Source organism: Dendrobates tinctorius, unplaced genomic scaffold (assembly GCF_039654945.1).
Source record: "Dendrobates tinctorius isolate UK_male_01 unplaced genomic scaffold, ASM3965494v1 ptg000085l, whole genome shotgun sequence".
Taxonomy (NCBI): domain Eukaryota; kingdom Metazoa; phylum Chordata; class Amphibia; order Anura; family Dendrobatidae; genus Dendrobates; species Dendrobates tinctorius.
The window spans coordinates 7,618,842-7,639,390 of record NW_027361753.1 but is presented as its reverse complement, the minus strand read 5'-3'; the positions used below and the strand labels follow the sequence as shown (position 1 = coordinate 7,639,390).

Here is a 20,549-nt window from a genome sequence, read left to right as displayed (position 1 = left end):
ACAGGGGAACTTGGAGAGTTAAAAACCACTTTGTAAAAATATTTAAGGGATTGTCCACCTTCTGGCACATCTTTCTCTGTTACTTTTTATATGAAACAGAGTTGCAAAACTGACTTTTAGCGTCAGATACATGCATTTATGTACAAAGAAAGGGGTGGTCACTAAATGTATATTGACCACGTTGGTTGTTAAGGGGCCCCGATCACCAAGACATCACTTTATCGTGGCACAGTACAGACTTGTGCGTGTAGATGCAATACTCAGAAGCGCGCAGACACGTGCTGATCTCCAGATAATCCTTTATTTTGTGTCTGGATGCCATGGACGGGGCTCCAGGAACATGCAATGCTATGGAAAGAAGAAAAAAAAAAAAAAATACAGAACAGCGATGGATGATCCAAAATGAAGTTCTTCACGGGTCCCAGGCAGCTTCATGACAATAGGAGGGGCGGACATTATATTAAATAACCAGCAGGGGGCGACAGAATAAATACGCGTCTTATAGGGAAGTCGTACGTAAATGAATTGTTGTGCAAAGATCTGATGAATAAGGCAAAAAGAAACGGGGAAACGCTTTGACGCGGCCATGGACCACTGGTTTCCGCTCACAGCCATCCCTCCCGACTCCTGTACACAAGCATGCTCAGCGGAAAGCAGAGTGATCACCCCGGCGCCGGGTCATGCCCTTCTTTTACCTAAGTTTGCCTTATTCATCAGATTTTTTTTTATAATAAAAAAATGTAAAAAATAAAAAATTACCCATAGAAAACCAGGAAAAAAAAAATAGTAAGAAAATGATCCAGTTCAAGATGGAGAACGTTAGGGAAAAGTGGGCGGGCGAGATTTATCACAAGTGTCGGGGAATTTTGATCTTGGCGAAGAAAAATGGAAATATGAAAAAAAAATTTAAAATTGTAGATCCAGAAGCTCCACAGGTTACTGCACTGAACATCCAGCTGGATCTGCAGATGTAGCAGAGCTGAAGGGGTCATTGCAGGTGGGACACTACAGCCGCTGGGTTCCGCCGGGTGACGGATCTGGCCCGTACTGCGGCCTCCGCTTGTGTTCACACGGAGTTTAAGACGAGTTTTTCCAATAAGCGTTCTGGAAACGCTCTTATTTGGGGGAAATTTCTGCAGCCTCTTCATTGGACGGTACCTAGTTCGGAGAGGTTTCCTTCAGGATCAGTGACATTAATTTTTTTTTTTTGCCCAAAAGTTTTCAAAAACTTCAGATAAAAAAAATTCTCATACAAACAGTAAAGTGGATTTCTCATCGGAAGAGGTTTTTTGAAAAGGAATTTGGTGCAGAATTGCTCCACAACACTCAGTGTGGACACAGCCTTAGACTGTAGAGGAGCCGATGATGTCGCCCCCATGAACAACTCCGCTCTGCTACATCTGGACCTGATGATCCCAATACAGTGATCCATTGTGTGACGGCTCAGGACAGGGGAGGGTGAGGCTATCTATTGTGACGGCTCAGGACAGGGGAGGGTGAGGCGATCCATTGTGACGGCTCAGGACAGGGGAGGGTGAGGCGATCCATTGTGACGGCTCAGGACAGGGGAGGGTGAGGCGAATCATTGTGTGACTGCTCAGGACAGGGGAGGGTGGAGCGGACCCATTACTGACCGAGATGACTGGGGAAGGTAACTATGAAGGAGATTTCTAAACACGCGGATTGTGGAAATGTCCGGATAAAAGCAGCAGGTCGGTCGGTGGTCTTTTTCGCAACATGAGGGGGGGGGGGGGAATCCCTTTACCAGGGGACGGTGGTCTACAGAGGGGTTAAGGCTTGCAACGCTGGACAAATCGGGGGTACAGACAGACGTCGCGGATGTGGTGCCTATTGAGGATCCAAGTGAGGAATCGCTCCAGACCCAAACCGTAACCTCCATGGGGACAAGTGCCGAATTTACGCTGTGAAGCAAGAAGACAGTTATATCAGTAAATTATAAGAATAAATATAAATACATGATAAAATATATATCTCTCCATCCTTAAAGGGTTATTCCAAAAAAAAACAAAACGTTAATGTACCTATTTGTTGTTGTATGAGGATTTGGACAGCACAGGTGACCAAGGAGCGGAGCGAACAATAAAGAAAATAAGGATTTTTTTCTTTTTAACATTTTGATAATTCTTTATGGATTATCCAGCGACTGTCATTTTGCAGCATCCGTGTTAACGCCATTTCCAAGAAAAAAAATAATTTGCGAATGCGGATTTTTACATTTTTTTTTAGTAGAATTCAATTCCACTTGAAAATATTCGCTCATCTCTACGTAATACTAATGTTAGTGTTTTCCTTTTGTGATTTACGTGATAAATATATTTAATTATGGGGCTTAATTTGCCAAATGACAAAAACAACAAATTGGGATTAGCCATTTGTAAACAGCGGTGTCCTGTGTCTGCGCCCCCATAGACCTGGGTGGTCAAGAACGGGGCAGAGAAGGTGATTCCCGGCTTGTCGCTCCTGGATCTCACCTGGTCTGTGTACCAGTAGTACGGCGTCGGGTCGATCCCCTCTCTCTTGTATCCTTCTAGCAGTTCCTCGCTGTCCCAGATACGCATGGAGCCACCAACAATCTCACCCACGTTGGGCATGAGAACGTCCACCTGTAGGATGGGGCAGAGCATGAAGTCATTAATGACCAAGGGCGAAGCGGGGCAGAGGATCGATAAGTCCGATGTGCCAGGGGCCGGGTCTATGAAGAGATGAAAGACCAAAACAGATGGCACCGTGTACTCACAGACTCGGTGAGACGCCTGTCCTCCACACAGCGCGGCATGTAGAAAGACTTGATCTCAGCTGGGAAGCGACACAGCAGGATTGGCTCATTGATGGTGTCTGTCATCAGCCGCTCTGGGGCTTCTGGAATATCCTTATAGAGAAGAAAATAAATATTTGCAGCGATCAAAGAAAGTATGTGCATAGATAGAACTAATGTGTGTGCCGGATTACTGGAATTATGGCGCATGTACAGGTGAAGTCTCTGGTGTGCAGACTGACTCCATCTGGTGGACAAAAGTGAAAACTGCAACTCCAAGAGTAACAGCGCTGATACAAAGGATCCAGGATGTGCAAACTATGGTGGATAGATGATAGAAGATAGATAGGTGATAGATAGACGATAGATAAATAGATCGATTAGAGTAGGATGACTGTTACAATCTTCTCTTTCACAATAACAGACATCCCAACTTTGAAAAACAATTAAATCCTGTCTCGTTCTTTGTGCTACACAGAAATCGTACCTCTAATGGAGACCCAGTTAGTGTTTCCACAATGCTTCCCCAAACAATATGAAGCCCCCATAGCTCACACTCCACAGTATGATACCACTACAGCCCCCGACACAGTAGAATGCCCCTTATATAATGCTGTACCCACACTTAGAGGAGTGACAGGGCCAAGAAGAGCAGGGTCTGAGAGAAAGACATTGCCCTAAGTATAGGAACTGTGGAAAAGACTGACAAGTGGCAAGTGGCATGGAACCGAGAGTGATGTGAGATAACACAGTGTGAGTGTGGCCTTGGTGAAGGAAACAGAGACCTGATCAGAAGGACTGAAAATATTTAATTAGGTAACCAGCTTTTCCAATCTCTGCTCTGAATCCACTCCTGTGTCTCCATTCAATGTCAGCAAGCAGTTAATCCTGAATGCTATCTCTGTGTTTTCAACTGTGCAAGCTTCTATATGGTAACCAGCTTTTCCAATCTCTGCTCTGAATCCACTCCTGTGTCTCCATTCAATGTCAGCAAGCAGTTAATCCTGAATGCTATCTCTGTGTTTTCAACTCTGCAAGCTTCTATATGGTATATAGTTTTTTTCAACTTACTCTGCTTGTCCCCTTATGTTGTGAGGTCAAGAAACTTTTCAAAGTGCTTTATGATCCATGTAGTGCTGGACATGTGTTTATTTGACCACAACATTTTATTGGGTCCTGGTGTCTCAATTTAGTGTGATTGATTAACGAGAAGAGAGAGAGCCCAAAAAAAAAAAAAAAAAAGTTCTAAGTCTTATCCTCCTATATATTCAGACATAGCTTGGGGATAGCATTTATGCAGGGGGCATTTATGCACACTTTATCCAAGTACATGTATCAAAGTACTTCTGGCAGTTATCACATGGCAGTTAGACAGGGCAGGAGACAGGTAAGACATTTATATACATCTACTCCCTGGACATTTGGAGTACAACAAATATATACCATATGCATTTGTGTAATTTTAATCCTGGCCGCTGCATTCACACACATCCACCGCCCTGGCATTAACTCTCTACACTCCATCCACATTGGCCCCTCGCTTCTTTCCTCTCCTATGTATAGCACTCATGCTCTTTTCACGTTGTTAAACTGCACAGATCCAGTCAGTCCCACCATTCAACATCAGAGACGCTCTCACTAATCACTTAACCATCTGCTCACTCTTTCTATCCTCCTTCTCCTAGTCGCAGGAGACATTGCTCCCAATCCTGGTCCCCCATGTTATAGAAAGTCAAACCTCCCGACTGCTACACTCAGAAACCCCTCTAATCTTATTAATATTCCCTGCATGCCATCTGTCTCTCTTAATTGTGCACTTTGGAATTCTCGCTCAGTGTGTAACAAACTCTCCTTCATTCATGACTTTTTCCTTTCTAATTCTCTTAACCTCCTGGCTCTTACTGAAACCTGGATCCAGCAGTCAGACACTACCGCTGCTGCTGCTCATACGGGGGGCTTCACTTCTCTCATACCCCAAGATCAGACAATAGAGCTGGTGGAGGCGTTGGTCTGCTCCTATCACCAAAATGTACCTTTCAGGTTATCCCTCAAGTACCCTCACTTGTCTTCCCTTCTTTTGAGGTCCATGCCGTCAGACTCTACACCCCCTTCTCCATGCGAGTGGCGGTGGTGTATCGTCCTCCCGGCCCCTCCCATCAGTTCCTGGATCATTTTGCCACTTGGCTTCCACATTTTCTCTCCTGTGACATCCCTACCCTCATCATGGGTGATTTCAACATCCCCATTGCTCTTCCCCTCTCCCCATCTGCTACTCACCTTTTATCTCTAACCTCCTCGTTTGGCCTTTCGCAGCTTACTAATTCTCCAACGCATGAAGACGGAAACTCCCTCGACTTGGTCTTCTCTCGGCTTTGTGCAGTGGATGATTTTGCAAACTCCCCTCTCCCGCTCTCTGACCACAATCTTCTTTCATTCTCTATCAAGAACTGCCAGGCTGCTCAGGTCACCCCCACTGTCCAGACTTATAGAAACATACAGGCCATTAACACCCAGAAACTTATGAAGAACTTGCAGTCTTCATTGGCCCCTATCTCCTCCCTCTCATGTCCTGATTCTGCATTGAAGCATTACAATGAAACACTTCAAAGTGCCCTGGATGAATTTGCACCCCCTATAAATAGAACACCACAACGCAGACGGCGACAACCCTGGCACACGGTGCAAACACGTTTCCTGCAGCGGTGCTCCAGGTGCGCCGAACGTCTGTGGAGAAAATCCAATCTACCCGAAGATTTCATCCATTTTAAGTTTATGCTTAGAGCATACAACACTGCCCTTCACCTCTCCAAACAAACCTATTTCAACACCCTCATCACCTCACTGTCCAGTAACCCTAAACGTCTCTCTGACACTTTTCATTCTCTACTCAATCCAAGAGTACAGGCCCCAACCACGGAGCTCCGAGCCGACGATCTGGCCAATTACTTCAAAGAAAAAATTGACCAGATCCGACAGGAAATTATCTCCCAATCACCTCATACCATGCACCGTCCTCCCTCCCCCACTGCATCTAGCTCACTCTCTGATTTTGAACCAGTCACAGAAGAAGAAGTAAGCAGGCTCCTTGCATCTTCTCACCCAACTACTTGCACCAGTGACCCATTTCCGTCACAGCTCCTTCAGTCCCTTTCCCCTGCTGTCACCCCTCACCTAACTAAAATATTTAACCTCTCTCTCTCTTCTGGTATTTTTCCCTTCTCATTTAAGCATGCCATCATACATCCACTACTTAAAAAACCATCCCTCGACCAAAACTGTGCCGCTAACTATAGACCTGTCTCTAATCTTCCCTTCATCTCTAAACTCCTGGAACGCCTGGTCCACTCCCGTCTTATCCGCTATCTCTCTGATAACTCTCTTCTCGACCCTCTCCAATCCGGTTTCCGCTCTTTACACTCCACTGAAACTGCCCTCACTAAAGTCTCTAATGATCTGCTAACAGCTAAATCAAATGGTCACTACTCCATGCTAATTCTCTTGGATCTCTCTGCAGCATTCGACACTGTGGATCATCAGCTCCTCCTCACTATGCTCCGTTCCATTGGCCTTAAGGATACCGTTCTCTCCTGGTTCTCCTCCTATCTCTCCGACCGCTCCTTTACTGTATCTTTTGCCGGTTCCTCCTCCTCTCACCTTCCCCTTACTGTTGGGGTCCCCCAAGGATCAGTCCTAGGTCCCCTCCTCTTCTCCTTGTACACTGCCCCTATTGGTCAAACAATCAGTAGATTTGGTTTCCAGTACCATCTCTATGCTGATGACACCCAATTATACGCTTCTTCTCCTGACATCACGCCAGTCTTTCTAGAAAACACCGGCGATTGTCTAAACGCTGTGTCTAATATCATGTCCTCACTATATCTGAAACTGAACCTGTCAAAGACTGAACTCCTGGTGTTTCCTCCCTCTACTAATGTACCTATACCCGACATTGCCATTTCTGTGTGTGGTTCCACTATTACTCCCCAGCAACAGGCCCGCTGTCTTGGGGTCATACTTGATTCCGAGCTTTCCTTTGCCCCCCACATTCGATCACTGGCTCGCTCTTGTCATCTGCACCTCAAAAACATTTCTAGAATTCGACCTTTTCTTACTTTTGACTCTGCAAAAACTCTTACTGTTTCTCTTATTCATTCTCGTCTCGACTATTGTAACTCTCTTCTAATCGGTCTCCCTCTTACCAAACTCTCCCCCCTCCAATCTGTCTTGAATGCTGCAGCCAGGATCATATTCCTCACCAATCGTTACACTGATGCCTCTACCTTGTGCCAGTCATTACACTGGCTACCCATCCACTCCAGAATTCAGTATAAACTTATTACCCTCACTCACAAAGCCCTCCATGGCTCAGCACCACCCTACATCTCCTCCCTTGTTTCAGTATACCACCCTACCCGCGCCCTCCGTTCTGCTGATGACCTGAGGTTAGTATCCTCAATAGTCAGAACCTCCCACTCCCGTCTCCAAGACTTTACACGTGCCGCACCAATTCTTTGGAATGCACTTCCCAGGTCAATACGATTAGTCCCCAATCCCTACAATTTTAAGCGTGTCCTGAAAACGCATTTATTCAGACTGGCCTACCACCCCAACACATTAACCTAATCTATCCCTGTGTGGCAGAGCCAAAAGTTTTACCATAACCAGGCTCCCCACATCATGTTCCCACATGCTTTATGCATCCATTAGCCCTCTGTGTCTGTACTGTTACACACTTAACATTATGGCTGGTCCATACAATCAGGGCAACTGTTACCACCCACCTTTTGTGTCTACCTCTTTCCTCATAGACTGTAAGCTTGCGAGCAGGGCCCTCACTCCTCTTGGTATTTGTTATAATCTACTGTATGTGATTATTGTTATGCTGTAATGTCTATTGTCTGTACAAATCCCCTCTGAAATGTAAAGTGCTGCGGAATATGTCGGCGCTATAAAAATAAAATTTATTATTATTATTATTATTATACAGTAAAGTACCCCCTACACTGCTCCTCACACTGGGACATACCACCAACCTCCTGGGATAATGCCCCACATCGGGGACCGTCCCGCTGGATGAGGCACAGTTGGGAGGTCTGATAATGATACGTTCAGCTCTTACCTCCCCAAACTCATAATACGTCCCATCATCCTTCTTCACATCATGTTCCTTCAGCCAGGCAATGGCCTCCGGGTAGTTCATTCTTTTAAACGGGCGCTTAGGTGGCTTGAACTCCTACAAAAAAAAAAAAATCCTCTTTATCATCACCCTATACTGTGGCGATGTACACAGATCACTCACACTTTTGTCGCCGTCCTCGGTCGAGCCCACAATATGTGCGACCCTTACGGTCAATATCAAACATCCCCAGGAGACCATGTGGTACTTTTTCTGTAGAATACCCTCTTCTTTAAGAGGACCCCCCCTCCAGAGACCCTTTTCTTTACAGTAATTCTGGGTGGTATCTGCCCAATGCTTCAGATCCTACACAAAGGAACGGTAAAGTGAGAGGCGCCAAGGACGTACCGGGTGCAGCTCCATCACCAGCGGTGCCATGGGAGATCGCAGCACCCTGTCCACCACGTCACACACCAGGTCCTCAAGGCGATTCAGCAGATCGTCGAAGGACAAGAAGGGACATTCGGCCTCGATGTGAGTATACCTGAAATATCGGAGCACGATGTGACATCAGTCTAGGAGAAAAACATTGTTCATCTGCAGCAGCCTTTTTAAAAAGGACCATGGCATGGGATGATTGAGATTTTTAAAGGGAACTTGTCAACACGTTCTTATATAGTGGAGTGGTGGTACAGGATGTGTAGGCGCTCGTCCCTCGAATAAAATGACACCTTTTTTGCAGAGATCCGACATGCCAGTCATGAGATATCAAGAGTAGAAGACAACTGAGGCTGAAAGTGCACTGGGGGCGTGTCAATGCACTAAGCAGAAGCCATGACACGCCCCCAGTGCACTTTCCAGCCTGATTTGCATAGAATTTCAACACTAGATTTCTCACGATTGGCACATCATATCTTAACAAAAAAGATCTCATTTTGTTAGAGGGATAAGCGGTTAAATACAAGTATTTGGGGCTAAAAATTATTTTTGCAATTTCACTAAAAATTTGGCATCATTTTAGAAGCTCATCATTTCACTGCACATTCACCTTTCATGATGTTTGTGGTAAAAACAACTTCAGAGAGGAGGGCAATATAAAACTAACTCTCCTACTGGACTTTCAGAACGAGTTCACTGATGGATTCTATGTTAGCTCATTCGTCAGCTAGCGATAGGCTGACAAAGAGGTCATAGAGAGCAAACCGTGCAAAAAAACTTGAATGAAACCCAAGTGTGGAAATTCGTTTTAGCCCAAAAGACATACGTTTAAGAAAAAAAAAAAAAAAGAACAAAAATACAAATAAAATGAAAAACAAAACAAAACAAAAAACAGAAGAAAAAAAAAAAAAAGCATAAAAAAATTAAAAAAAAAATTTCCCCAAAAGGTTGACAACCCCTTTAGTTTGTTCCTGCCCCCAAAATGGGGTGAGGTGGACTTTCACATTACAGATCTAAAACGTAGTAATCCCTCCGGTCTGACTAATAGGGGGCAGAGATCCTGATGTGGATAGGATGCCGTCACTTACTGTGCTTGCTGTCAGTGAATGGCAACATGCATCACTATACCCCGAGGAGTCTGGAAACCTGCCGGACCCAATGCTGCACACAGCTCAGTTTTTTTTTTTTTTTTTAACAACTGTGGACCGACACTTTGTAGCAAACAGGCAAGAAAGAGAATGTTCCCACTGGAGACAACTGTTCCAGATCTACAGCTGTGAGCAGTGCGCGGTCTGAGCAGCTTTCCAGCCTCAGATCTCTGTTCCATGGAGCTCATTCTCCTAAACGCGGCACCCTACGGCCTTTCCTTACTCTGCCAGATGTCGCCGCGTCCGTGACTGTTCGGCTCGATAGGACTGGGCGATGCAGAAGGTGTCCCCCAGAGCGGGAAGACAGGTCTCCAGATACAGCTGCGAGGACTGGGTCAGGTACGCCTCTTCTCCGAAATAATCCAGCTTGAACAGCGTGGACCCTCCTTCTACTTGTGTCTGCACCAAGGTCGGAGGAGTCACCTGCGTGGAAGGGAAACCGGCGTTGTTAGTTATTTTTAGTTTGCGCTGTTCAGAGTAGTAGTTTTGAATGTAGTAAAAAAATCAAAATTTAAAACCTAAAAAAAAACAAAAAAAAAAAAACACGCAATTCTGCCATTGTTTTTTGGGGATTTCATTATGCAGTAAAAATGACCTGGTAATAGGATTCTCCATGTCGGTACGATTGCGGCGATACCAAACATATAGTTTTAGGTTTTTTGTTTGTTTTTTTTACTTCGTGGTTTAAAAAAAAAAAACATGAAAAATTCAGTTTGTGTCGCCATTTTCTAACGTTTAGATTTTTCCAGTCATTTTTTTTTTACTGCCTTTATTTTAAATTTATTTACTTATAAATATTTATTATATTTATATATTTAAATAAATTTATTCTTCCATTTATCTCGCATACTCTGCTCCCACATAAGGTCATAAAGGTCCTCTCTGAATGGTATTTCAATATATAATTTTTTTTTACCTCATTTTCCCTGTAACTAGGTCTGCTATATTTGCCCAAGTTTCAGTGGAAATCCATTGTTCTCTCTGCATAACAGAGCTGACTAGGTCTCATAGTACCAGCTCCTACTACCTCCCTACACTCAGAGATTACATGACCCCTGTGTCAGTAGAAGGAAGCGCCGTCAGATCACCCTAAACTGTATACACTGCACTTGTTCACTGCTGAGTATAGCATTCGGGAAGGCAGAGACAGTAACAAATCATCTCTGCCTTCTAGGAAGAGCTCGGCTGTGTTTGACAGGCAGCTCCTTGCTCCCGGACGATCACGTGTAGCTGCGCCACCATGCAGTTATGATTTAGACCATCGCTGCAGGGTAGAGCGTGGAACGACCAAATGTTTATAGCGTATGGGTGGTCCGCAAAGAATACGCATGCTCACTGAAGTGGAAAGTACATGTGTACGTTAAAGGGAGGGTGGGTGAGAAGTTGTCAGCCGCTCACCTCATAGTAGCCTCTGTCAAAGAAGTGGTTGCGGAAGCAGTTGACGACGGTGGACCGAATCTTGAAGATCTTGGACATGTTCTCTCCTCGGATCATCATGTGACGGTTGTTGAGCTGGACGTCCACATCCGATTCTTCATTAATCAAGTTATCGGCGCCGCCAGCGGGAGCCAATCCGATAAGTTCCCAGTAGTCGCAGGACAACTCGTGTCCGCCCGGGGCCTGGAAGGACAGACGTCACATCAGCAAAGCAGAGGAGGGGACTCCAAATGTACAACCCTCTTATACAGCTGCGGCCACAGCGTCCTACATGGGCGGCTGAGAAAACACAACCTGCGGATCTTGTATTCCCCCCCCATCCTGTCCATGTGCCACAGTATATGCACAGCTCACAGCTAGTGTCTCCTGACGTTTCGCACGTCCTATGCCGGGGGTCGGGGAAAAGCACCATAAAGATGGAAATCGTCACCTGTTTTCCTTCCGGCACGATGTCCAAGGTCCCGTAGACGGCCACGGTGCTTTCTGTAGAGAGGACCAGCCCATTGTAGCACTGGCACTGCAAAAATAGAAAGGAAAAGACCACATTGTCATCCACTATGGAGGGTGATGGCGACAGACGACGCGCTCACACCATGATCCCAGCACTCTGCAGAGACATTCTCCCAGTAGATGCAGCCCGCAGCTCCGTTGCTCGGGCACATAAAGTGGCCACTGGTCAGAACTGAAAAAAAAACTTGACTCGTCACGAAGGTGAAAACAGGCTGGGGGCGAAGGGCGAAAATTGTTTAATATTTCGATAGATCCGAATCTTACAGATGTGGTGAAACCAATGCGCTTTATTTATTTATTTTTTTCCTTCAAATTTCTTTCTCTTTGTTTTGAGGAAATGGGAGACGCAATTCAAACTTTTATGGTCTTTGTTATTTTTTTTTTATTTTACTATTTCTTATGTCTAACTCAGTGCTGCAGTACATAGTGACGGCGCCACTTTACTGCAATGACCGGAGCTAGAGCCGACTGGTGTTAGAGGTGGGTGCCGGCTAATATATATATTACACATACACACTCACACACTTTTTATTTTCTTTTTTATTGTGTAGTAGAGATAAGTCTGTTCGTAAGGACCCTGGTGAGGCGGCCACATCTCTACTCCATAGTAGCAGGAAGGGAGCCCTGCAACCCTCCTCCTACCTACTAGAGGCTTTTCTGATTAATCGGCCCGGTATGATGTCATGCGGGTGTCATGCCACAACTATGTCATGCCAGGTTAACAACTCAGAGACGGCGCCGGGGTTTCCAGAATGTAGTAGGTGGTCCGCAGGCCGCCAAACCAGGGTCATGTGAATTTATTTGCTCATTTCATATGATTAGACATTTTATGTGAGCTTCTACATGCAATGACTTCGATCAGGGGTCCCAGCAATGAATCGGGGGTCCCGCTACGTCATCCTTTCCATCAGGATACTCACCAGTTTCTCGCTGAGGACACATTGAAGGTATCCGGTCCCATCTCTCAGGACTATAAACATTAACGTCTTTCCTGAAATGGACAACACACGATCGGTACAAATCATGTATGAATATACAAGAAGCAGATTCAGCTCTCCTGCAGCGCCTCCATAGGAGAAACTAAGTATTACATGAAACGATTGGACTGTGTGTAATGCGTGGCTAGGCAAAGACTACTGATGAATGAACGTGCTGTGTTATCTGAGCATGCTCGGGGGCTGTTTATTGCCTAAAAGCTGTAATCATTTTTCGAGCACGTCGAAGACTCTTGGTTAGCGCCCGAGCATGCTCAGATAAGACCTTACGCCGACACGTTAACTCATTACTAACAGAGATGCTCCTCGCTCTGTGTAACAAATAAGGATCCCAAATATTGCGCCCCCCTCTATTAAGTCCAAATACCCCAATAAGGTATTATAAAAAAATGATTTTGTAAACTGGGGGCAATGCCTTAAGTTCTAAGGACAATTCTCCAAACATGGAAATCCGGGCGATTCTAGTATTATTACCTTGCCGGCGCAGTCTATGGACCCAGCCAAACACTTTGACTCTCTGTCCGCGGTAAGCTTCCAAGTCCCGGATTTTTGCCTATAAACCCAGAAATAAAAGAACCAAAACTCTGCATAATACGTATTATCACAATATTTCCCGTGACAGGCCTGTAAATAATAACCATCACGTCCTGATACAAAGCACCCGATGATTACACAGAGACGAGCAGCGCGACACGCGCCGCTTATCTGCACCTTGATGAATGTGAGGCACAACCTGTCGATTTAAAGAGGGTTTTATTTTTTTCCGCAGCTACAGAGTATCTGTGTATGTTTCTTACAAAGTGTCAGCTAAATAAGGAAGATGGGACGTTCCATCTACCCCCAAGGCCTGGGGCTCCTACCGTGACTGCTTCTGGGAGATTGGGGTCAACTTCAATGACAATTCTTTTGGCTTCTTCTAAATTCTTTTCACGTCTTAGGTTGTCCTCAGCCTGGAAAAGGAAAAAAGAAAAAAAAAACTGAGGATTTTCACAGCGCAATTAAACTAAACATTTAATAAATAATAAATAAATCACCAAATGGAGAAGATACATGTGCACAATCAAGGCAAGGAGTAGCTGCTCGTTGCAAAATTTTTTATCTGCTTTTTTTTTTTTTTTTTTAGTATCATACAAGAGATGTTTCATGGCAGAATCTGTGTTGGTTGTTGACGGTATACAGGCTGCCATATACAGGAGCCAGTATCCTGCAGATTCACAAGGCAATAAAGTATGATCGTTTAACGGGATTCCGTAAAAATTGCCAAAAAGAAAAAGAACCCCAACTATCTTGTCTTTTTCCCTGCACCAGGATCAAAAAACAATTACCATAATGTCTTAACTAATCAATATGGTGGGAAACTCCACTTTTGCAGTTTGTGGGCGGTTTTTGCAACCCTCCTCCAATGATCAGTTGATCGCTGGCGGTCCTGCGATCAGCCGTGGATCCAAGTTCCTGCAGTGGCCACTACTGGTGAAATGAGGTATTACATGGCAGATAAGCCGGGAAAAAAAAATGTCTCTCCTTGTAATTCATGGATGAACCAAGTTCTCCACTCAAAGGCAGGAGGCTCTGAATCTCTCCAAGCTCACCCTCCTATTTTGGAGTCACCTCAATGACCACTATTTATTTGCAGACCTCTATTGATTCCTAACAATGACAGAGTGGTACAGAATGGAGAGGGTTATAATGACGGTCTTGCCGGTGGCTGTGTATACACCAGCCCCGGGCGCTCCTGACCTCTTTCTTTTCCTTGGCTTCATTCTTCATTTGTTCCCGGTTCCAGAGCTTCTTCACGTTCTTCAGCTGGGTCTTGGAGATCACGTCCCATCTCTGGAGGATAAAAGGAGCAGGTTCATGATTGTAGTTCATCTAAACAATCCCGGCCTGTTGTCGGCAGCACATCCCATCTATACAGGACAATGTGCTGCCATCAACGATTATTACCCAACGAACATGGATTTGGCTTGCTCGGCAGCACATTTACACGGTCGATGATCGGGATCAAGAGCTCGCCGGCCCAACTCTACTTTGAGTCACCCCTTATCTCCATATTATCTGCCCGGTGCGTGGAAATGCCTTAAAATAAATCAGCCAATGTCCCACCTCGTTCTCCTTCTGCGAGTCCACATAGAAGACCGGAAACGGCTCTTTCCCTACGGTCAGCATAGCCTGAAAGAAAAAAAGCAGGTCAGAAGAAGGCCCACGTGGCTACAGAAGCCGACTACAGAGGGCTTGGTTGTATGGAGACGTATAGGTCAGCATCAGAGCTGTAGCCAAAATCAGAAGATTTCTAATCCAGACATACAGCGGGTGAAAAAAGTATTTAACAAGTCACCATATCTCTAAGTAAAAATATTGCTAAAGGTGCTATTGACATGAAATTCTCTCCAGATGTTGGTAACAAACCATCCAATCCACACAGGCAAAGAAATCACCATAGATGTCCATAACCAAGTTATGTGTAATAATGACAAAGGGAAAAAGTATTGAACACCCTTACTGAAATGTAATACTTCGCACAAAAGTCTTTGTTGGTGATGACAGCTTCAAGACGCCTCCTGTATGGAGAAACTAGTCGCAGGCATTGCTCAGGTGTTATTTTGGCCTATTCTTCCATACAAACACTCTTCACATTGTTAATCTTCGGTCGGTTCCTTCTATGATGTCTGAGCTTTAGTTCCTTCCATACATTTTGTATTGGATTCAGGTCAGTGATCGGCTGCAGCAATCTAGCAGCTTTATTTTCTCTCTCTGAAACCAACGGAGAGAGTTTCTTTGGCTGTGTGTTTGGGATCTTTGTCTTTCTGAAATGTCCACCCTCGCTTCATCATCATCCTGATAAATGCCAGATTTTTATCAACAATGTCTTAGTACATTTGTCCTTCCTTCCAATTATATGAAGTTTTCCAGGGCCGTATGCTGAAAGACAGCCAGACCCCATGATGTTCCCACCTCCAATCTTTACTGTTGGTATGGTGTTTTTGGGGTGATATACAGAGCCTTTTGGCCTCCAAACATGGTGTGCAGTATGGCAACCAAAGAGTTCAATTTTGGCCACATCTGACCACACTGTATTCTCCCAGTATTTCACAGGCTTGTCTACATGTTATTCAGCAAACTATAAACGGTCTTCAACATGGTTTTTGCTCAGCAATGGAGTCTTGCGTGGTGAGCGTGCATACACACCATGGAGGTTGAGTGCATTTCTTATTGATACAATTGTATCTACTGATTGTAAGTCTTTCTGTGTCTCTCCACAGGTGGGTCCTTGGCTTTAGGACAACTGTTCTAGTAATTGTTATCACTCCTCTGTCTGAAATCTTGTGGGTAACACCTGGTTGTCACCAGTTTATGGTGAAATGATGTTCTTTCCACTTCCGAATTATGGCCGCCACCGTGCTAACTGGATCCTTCGGTAGTTTAGAAATTATTCTGTAGCCAACGCCATCCATATGTTTTGCAACAATAAGGTTGCGACAGTCTTAAGACAGCTTACTGGTTTCAGCCATCATGAGATGTCTCTTGTGTGGCACCTTGGTAATGAGACACCTTTTTATAGGTCATCAGTTGAACCAGCGGATATTATTTTTCATTAAGTGTCAGGAATGCTTTCTAATTTCTGATAGATTTCAGCTAGTGTCAGGACTTACCAGGGCTTTTTTTTGCAACTCTTTCTTCATATGTTCAATACTTTATCCCTGTGTCATTTCTCATTATTACATACAGCTTATTTAATGGACATCTGCGGTTTGGATGGGTTGTTACCGACATCTGGTGAGAATTTCATGTTAGTAGAACCTTTAGAAATTGATTTACTTAAAAAACTGGTGACGTGTTCAATACTTATTTCACCCACTGTGAGTATAGTTTTTTTTTTTTTAATTCTAGATGCAGCAGAGTAATTAGAAAATGAAGTGGCGGGAATAATATTCATAACCTATTAAATCCTCATACTACCTTTAGGACAGTCTTAAAAGGTTTTTCCTTGCTTCCATCTCCAGTTGAATCATCCCCTTCTTTGTCAGAAATGTACATATCTGCTGTAAGGAAGAAAAAAAAAAACAATAGATGGGAATGTACACAGTGATTACACCAGCAGAATAGTGAGTGCAGCTCTGGCGTATAATACAGGATGTAACTCAGGATCAGTAATGTAATGTATGTACACAGTGACTGCACCAGCAGAATAGTGAGTGCAGCTCTGGGGTATAATACAGGATGTAACTCAGGATCAGTACAGGAACAGTAATGTAATGTATGTACACAGTGACTGCACCAGCAGAATAGTGAGTGCAGCTCTGGGGTATAATACAGGATGTAACTCAGGATCAGTAATGTAATGTATGTACACAGTGACTGCACCAGCAGAATAGTGAGTGCAGCTCTGGAGTATAATACAGGATGTAACTCAGGATCAGTAATGTAATGTATGTACACAGTGACTGCACCAGCAGAATAGTGAGTGCAGCTCTGGGATATAATACACAATGTAACTCAGGATCAGTAATGTAATGTATGTACACATTGACTGCACCAGCAGAATAGTGAGTGCAGCTCTGGGGTATAATACAAGATGTAACTCAGGATCAGTAATGTAATGTATGTACACAGTGACTGCACCAGCAGAATAGTGAGTGCAGCTCTGGAGTATAATACTGGATGTAACTCAGGATCAGTACAGGATCAGTAAAGTATGTACACAGTGACTGTGATTGTCTGATTGCCTGTGGTATACATAGGAGGGCTTCAGCATTGCTATGTATAGCACAAATGTTGAGCCTATGAACGCCAGCCACGAGCCGAAGTTCACAGGAGATTCATAATTACTGGTACAGGGGTCATATAATCCTTGATCATCATGACAATAAATGGGATTGATGAGATTTATGATGCACTTCTGATGTGTGCGTGTTAAAGGGAACCTGTCAACCCCCAGGACATTTTTAACAGAGCCACCGTCAGCAGCACTACGGCTGCATTATGTGAAGGCGGCTCTTCTGTTTCTGACCCCCATTAACGCCAAAATATAGACCTTTATAACTAAGTCCTCATACCTGCATTCTGTCACAGAGGTATGGAGTGTCGCCGCCTCCCAGCTGTCCATCATCCCCCCTCTAGTGTGTCCCTGCACCGCCTCCTTCTTGTGTTGTTGGGCGCCTGCACTGTGACAGTTCTCGGGCATGCGCAGTGTGTTATGAAGTATTCACACTGGGACGCAGAAACACGCAGGCGCGATAGCCTGATGTCAGTTCCTGGGCAGCGTGCACTGCGCATGCCCGAGAACTGTCACAGCGCAGGCGCCCAACAACATGTAACGGCAACAACACAAGAAGGAGGCGGTGCAGGGACGCTGTAGAGGGGGGGATGATGGACAGCTGGGAGGTGGCGACACTCCATACCTCTGTGACAGAATGCAGGTATGAGGACTTAGTTATAAAAGTCTATATTTTGGCGATAATGGGGGTCAGAAACATAAGAGCCACCTTCACAGAATGCAGCCGTAGTGCTGCTGACGGTGGCTCTGTTAAAAACGTCCTGGGGGGGTGACAGGTTCCCTTTAAATCCCGCTAACAGACAGCTGCGGGTGGATCTCACGTGCACATGATGGCCGGTTCCCTCAATAACTCCGACGCAATGGAAAAAAAATAACAAATGAATATATTGAATACAAAAATAGGTGGCGTCCCCAAAAGTTCCCTAACACCTGGGGGCAGTGGTGCGACTCGCCTCTAACACACCTCTCCCCCAATGCACGGGCGTCCTCCGGGGTTCTGTACCCTGAAGTGCTCCATGGATTACGGACCCTTGTCTCTGGTTAGTGTACACATCCACCTCCATTACATCCGTATCATTTCGACTTTTCTCCCCCGGCGATGCTCCCGCTGCAGCCAGTCAGTGTCGCCCGAGTCATACTACTGACGTCACGGCTCAGAGCTGAGGCATGTGGTCACCGACTGGCTGCAGCGGTCACAAGCTGGACTAGAAGCAGCGGGGAGGTAACAGGACAGATAATGAAAGTAATAAAGACGGCGGATAAAGAACCATCGCCTGCATCTCCCCCCCCCCATGAGCTTAGGTGCAGAGGAAGCAGCACATCGTCCTACAGAGGAGCAGCAGCCTCCCGACATTTGTTTTCACACCTCTCTGCTTGCTGTCAGTGAACAGAAACAATCCCGTTTCCATCCAGGAAGCAGCAGACAGTTCTCACATCTGAGGTTTTGCTGCAATGTATCAGGAGCCAGTGTGTGTGTCATCATTCACTGACAGCAAGCAAAGATCTTGAAGTGCTCACAATGACACGTCACACGAGGCACTGAAGGGGTTAAGGTATATCAGGGCTGCTGCCCCCTCTCCGTACATTGCTACCAGTCACAATGGCCCCGGTCCCCGCAGGCGCTCACCTATCCGCAGCTGCTCGGTGTCTTCGGTTATCTCCTCCATGCCTCTCTCACACACTGTCAGCCGGTTGCATCAGATTGGCTTCCACTTCTCCAGGGCGCATGCGCGGGAGGTAGACGCGCCCAGCAGTCCGCATTGTGCCATGAGTCAGTGGTGTCGCTCTATCCAGCGCTAGAAACTCTATCACCCTCCACTAACCGGAAGTTGTTCATATCTGTCGCCTGTACGCGTATTGTCCGCCATTTTGTTGGTTGTCCAAACCACCTTGAGTTCCAGTAGTCATGGCTTGTGCTATTAATTCTCACATCTCCTATTACCATTTTCCTTCTCGTGTCGGTGCGAAATCAGTCATTGTGATACATCTTAGATATAAAACCTAAAACTCCGTGTTCCCTGGCGGCTGGGCAGGAGGCCGAGAATCTCGAACCTTCCGGCGTTCCCAATGCAGCTTTTGATTATCCATGGCCGGTGTAATGTCATCTGTGTGTCCTGCTCATCTCTAGTTGGGACCTGTGGATTATTTTTTGTTCCTTCGTTCACAGTCAGCCGCCAGAACTTTCTCATCCTTATGTAGAGTCTCTATACGACATTCGGCGTTTTTGTGTCTGTAAGGCCGGGTTCACATGTTGCAGAAATGGAGTGGGTTTTGTATTCTGCTGGTTCCACACCAAACTACTCAATAACATTCTTCTCCCCCTTATTTGATGCGTTTTTGGTGCAGATGTGAAGCCGCAGTTTTAATCCATTTTTAATAGGACAGAAAAGCTTTGATTCTGCTGTTAATATAGTATCTGCAGTTTTTTACATGCATTTTTTATGCTCCACATAGTGGTCCATCTACGGATCGCTAACTCAGGACCGACTGAAGTCATATAGGTAGAGATCGGGCCATGACGAGGCGCACGGTCACTCCCGGAAATCACAGACTGATTTTCATGTACATCTGAAGTCGGCTTTAGATATAATGGAACCTTAATTTTTCCATTTAAAGGGAATCTGTCACCCCATTTTTGTACCATCATAGAATCATAAAGTTGGAAGGGACCTCCTGGGCCATCTGGTCCAACCCCATGCTCAAAGCAGGATTCCCTAAATCATCCCAGACAGATGTCTGTCCAGCCTCTGTTTGAAGACTTCTATTGAAGGAGAACTCACCACTTCTCGTGGCAGCCTGTTCCACTCATTGATCACTCTAACTGTCAAAAAGTTTTTTCTAATATCTAATCTGTGTCTCCTCCCATTCAGTTTCATCCCATTGCTTGCCTTGCTTCCCCTGGCAGACACTCATCACCTTGTCCTCAGCCAAACGCACTCTATCGGGCTCATCGTAAATAAGCCCTAAGGCCTCAAAAACGCATCCACAGTCATTCTCTCTGGGGCAGAAGAGGAAAGAGAAAATGCCCAGGCTTGCGGGGCCACTCTAAGCAGGGAAATAATCACCCCCACCCTCTGTTTCTCATCCCCAGAGGACCGGGGTCTCAAGGAGAAAAAGAGCTTACAGCCCTCCTTAAATGCTCTAAATTCATTTTTGTTACCAGCAAACGTATCTGGTAACTTAACCGGAGATTCGGGTGAGACTAAAATGACATCTCTAGTCCCCACCTGCTGAAACCCAGCGGAAAGTATCCCCTGAACCAAGTCCGCAATCTGCTGAGTCAAGCATTTCACCTGCTCAGATAAAGCATGCATTGGGTCCATGCTGCAGACGTGAGAGAAAAAAAAGTTCACGG

The 20,549-nt window shown here is 45.3% G+C and overlaps 1 protein-coding gene across 3 annotated transcripts; it reads right to left on the bottom strand.

The window, feature by feature from the left end:
• Positions 1 to 282: 282 nt before the first annotated feature.
• On the bottom strand, positions 283 to 18,979 carry NARS1 (asparaginyl-tRNA synthetase 1). 3 transcript variants are annotated; one of them, XM_073584824.1, is made up of 15 exons: positions 18,822 to 18,979; positions 16,378 to 16,460; positions 14,524 to 14,589; positions 14,158 to 14,250; positions 13,281 to 13,370; positions 12,895 to 12,973; positions 12,346 to 12,416; positions 11,346 to 11,432; positions 10,877 to 11,098; positions 9,702 to 9,901; positions 8,301 to 8,436; positions 7,896 to 8,009; positions 2,759 to 2,890; positions 2,493 to 2,624; positions 283 to 1,922 (listed from the first exon to the last, which is right to left on the bottom strand). In XM_073584824.1, the coding sequence occupies exons 1-15, from the start codon at positions 18,859 to 18,861 to the stop codon at positions 1,791 to 1,793; spliced, it is 1,677 nt and encodes a 558-aa protein (XP_073440925.1). In that variant the 5' UTR covers positions 18,862 to 18,979; the 3' UTR covers positions 283 to 1,790. The 3 variants fall into 3 exon arrangements, with proteins under 3 accessions (XP_073440925.1, XP_073440926.1, XP_073440927.1); XM_073584825.1 differs by having other exon boundaries at positions 16,378 to 16,457; positions 18,822 to 18,977; XM_073584826.1 differs by lacking the exon at positions 18,822 to 18,979 and adding an exon at positions 18,779 to 18,797.
• Positions 18,980 to 20,549: the final 1,570 nt, after the last annotated feature.

Bases quoted from the DNA above. Each gene is read 5' to 3' on its own strand.
- NARS1 (XM_073584824.1), bottom strand. From the start codon at position 18,861: ATGGAGGAGATAACCGAAGACACCGAGCAGCTGCGGATAG. The intron at 12,974-13,280 runs GTAGGAGCCCCA...CTGGGTTTATAG, and splicing joins ATCTCCCAGAAGCAGTCACG to GCAAAAATCCGGGACTTGGA. The intron at 2,891-7,895 runs GTAAGAGCTGAA...CTTCTCTATAAG, and splicing joins CGTATTATGAGTTTGGGGAG to GATATTCCAGAAGCCCCAGA.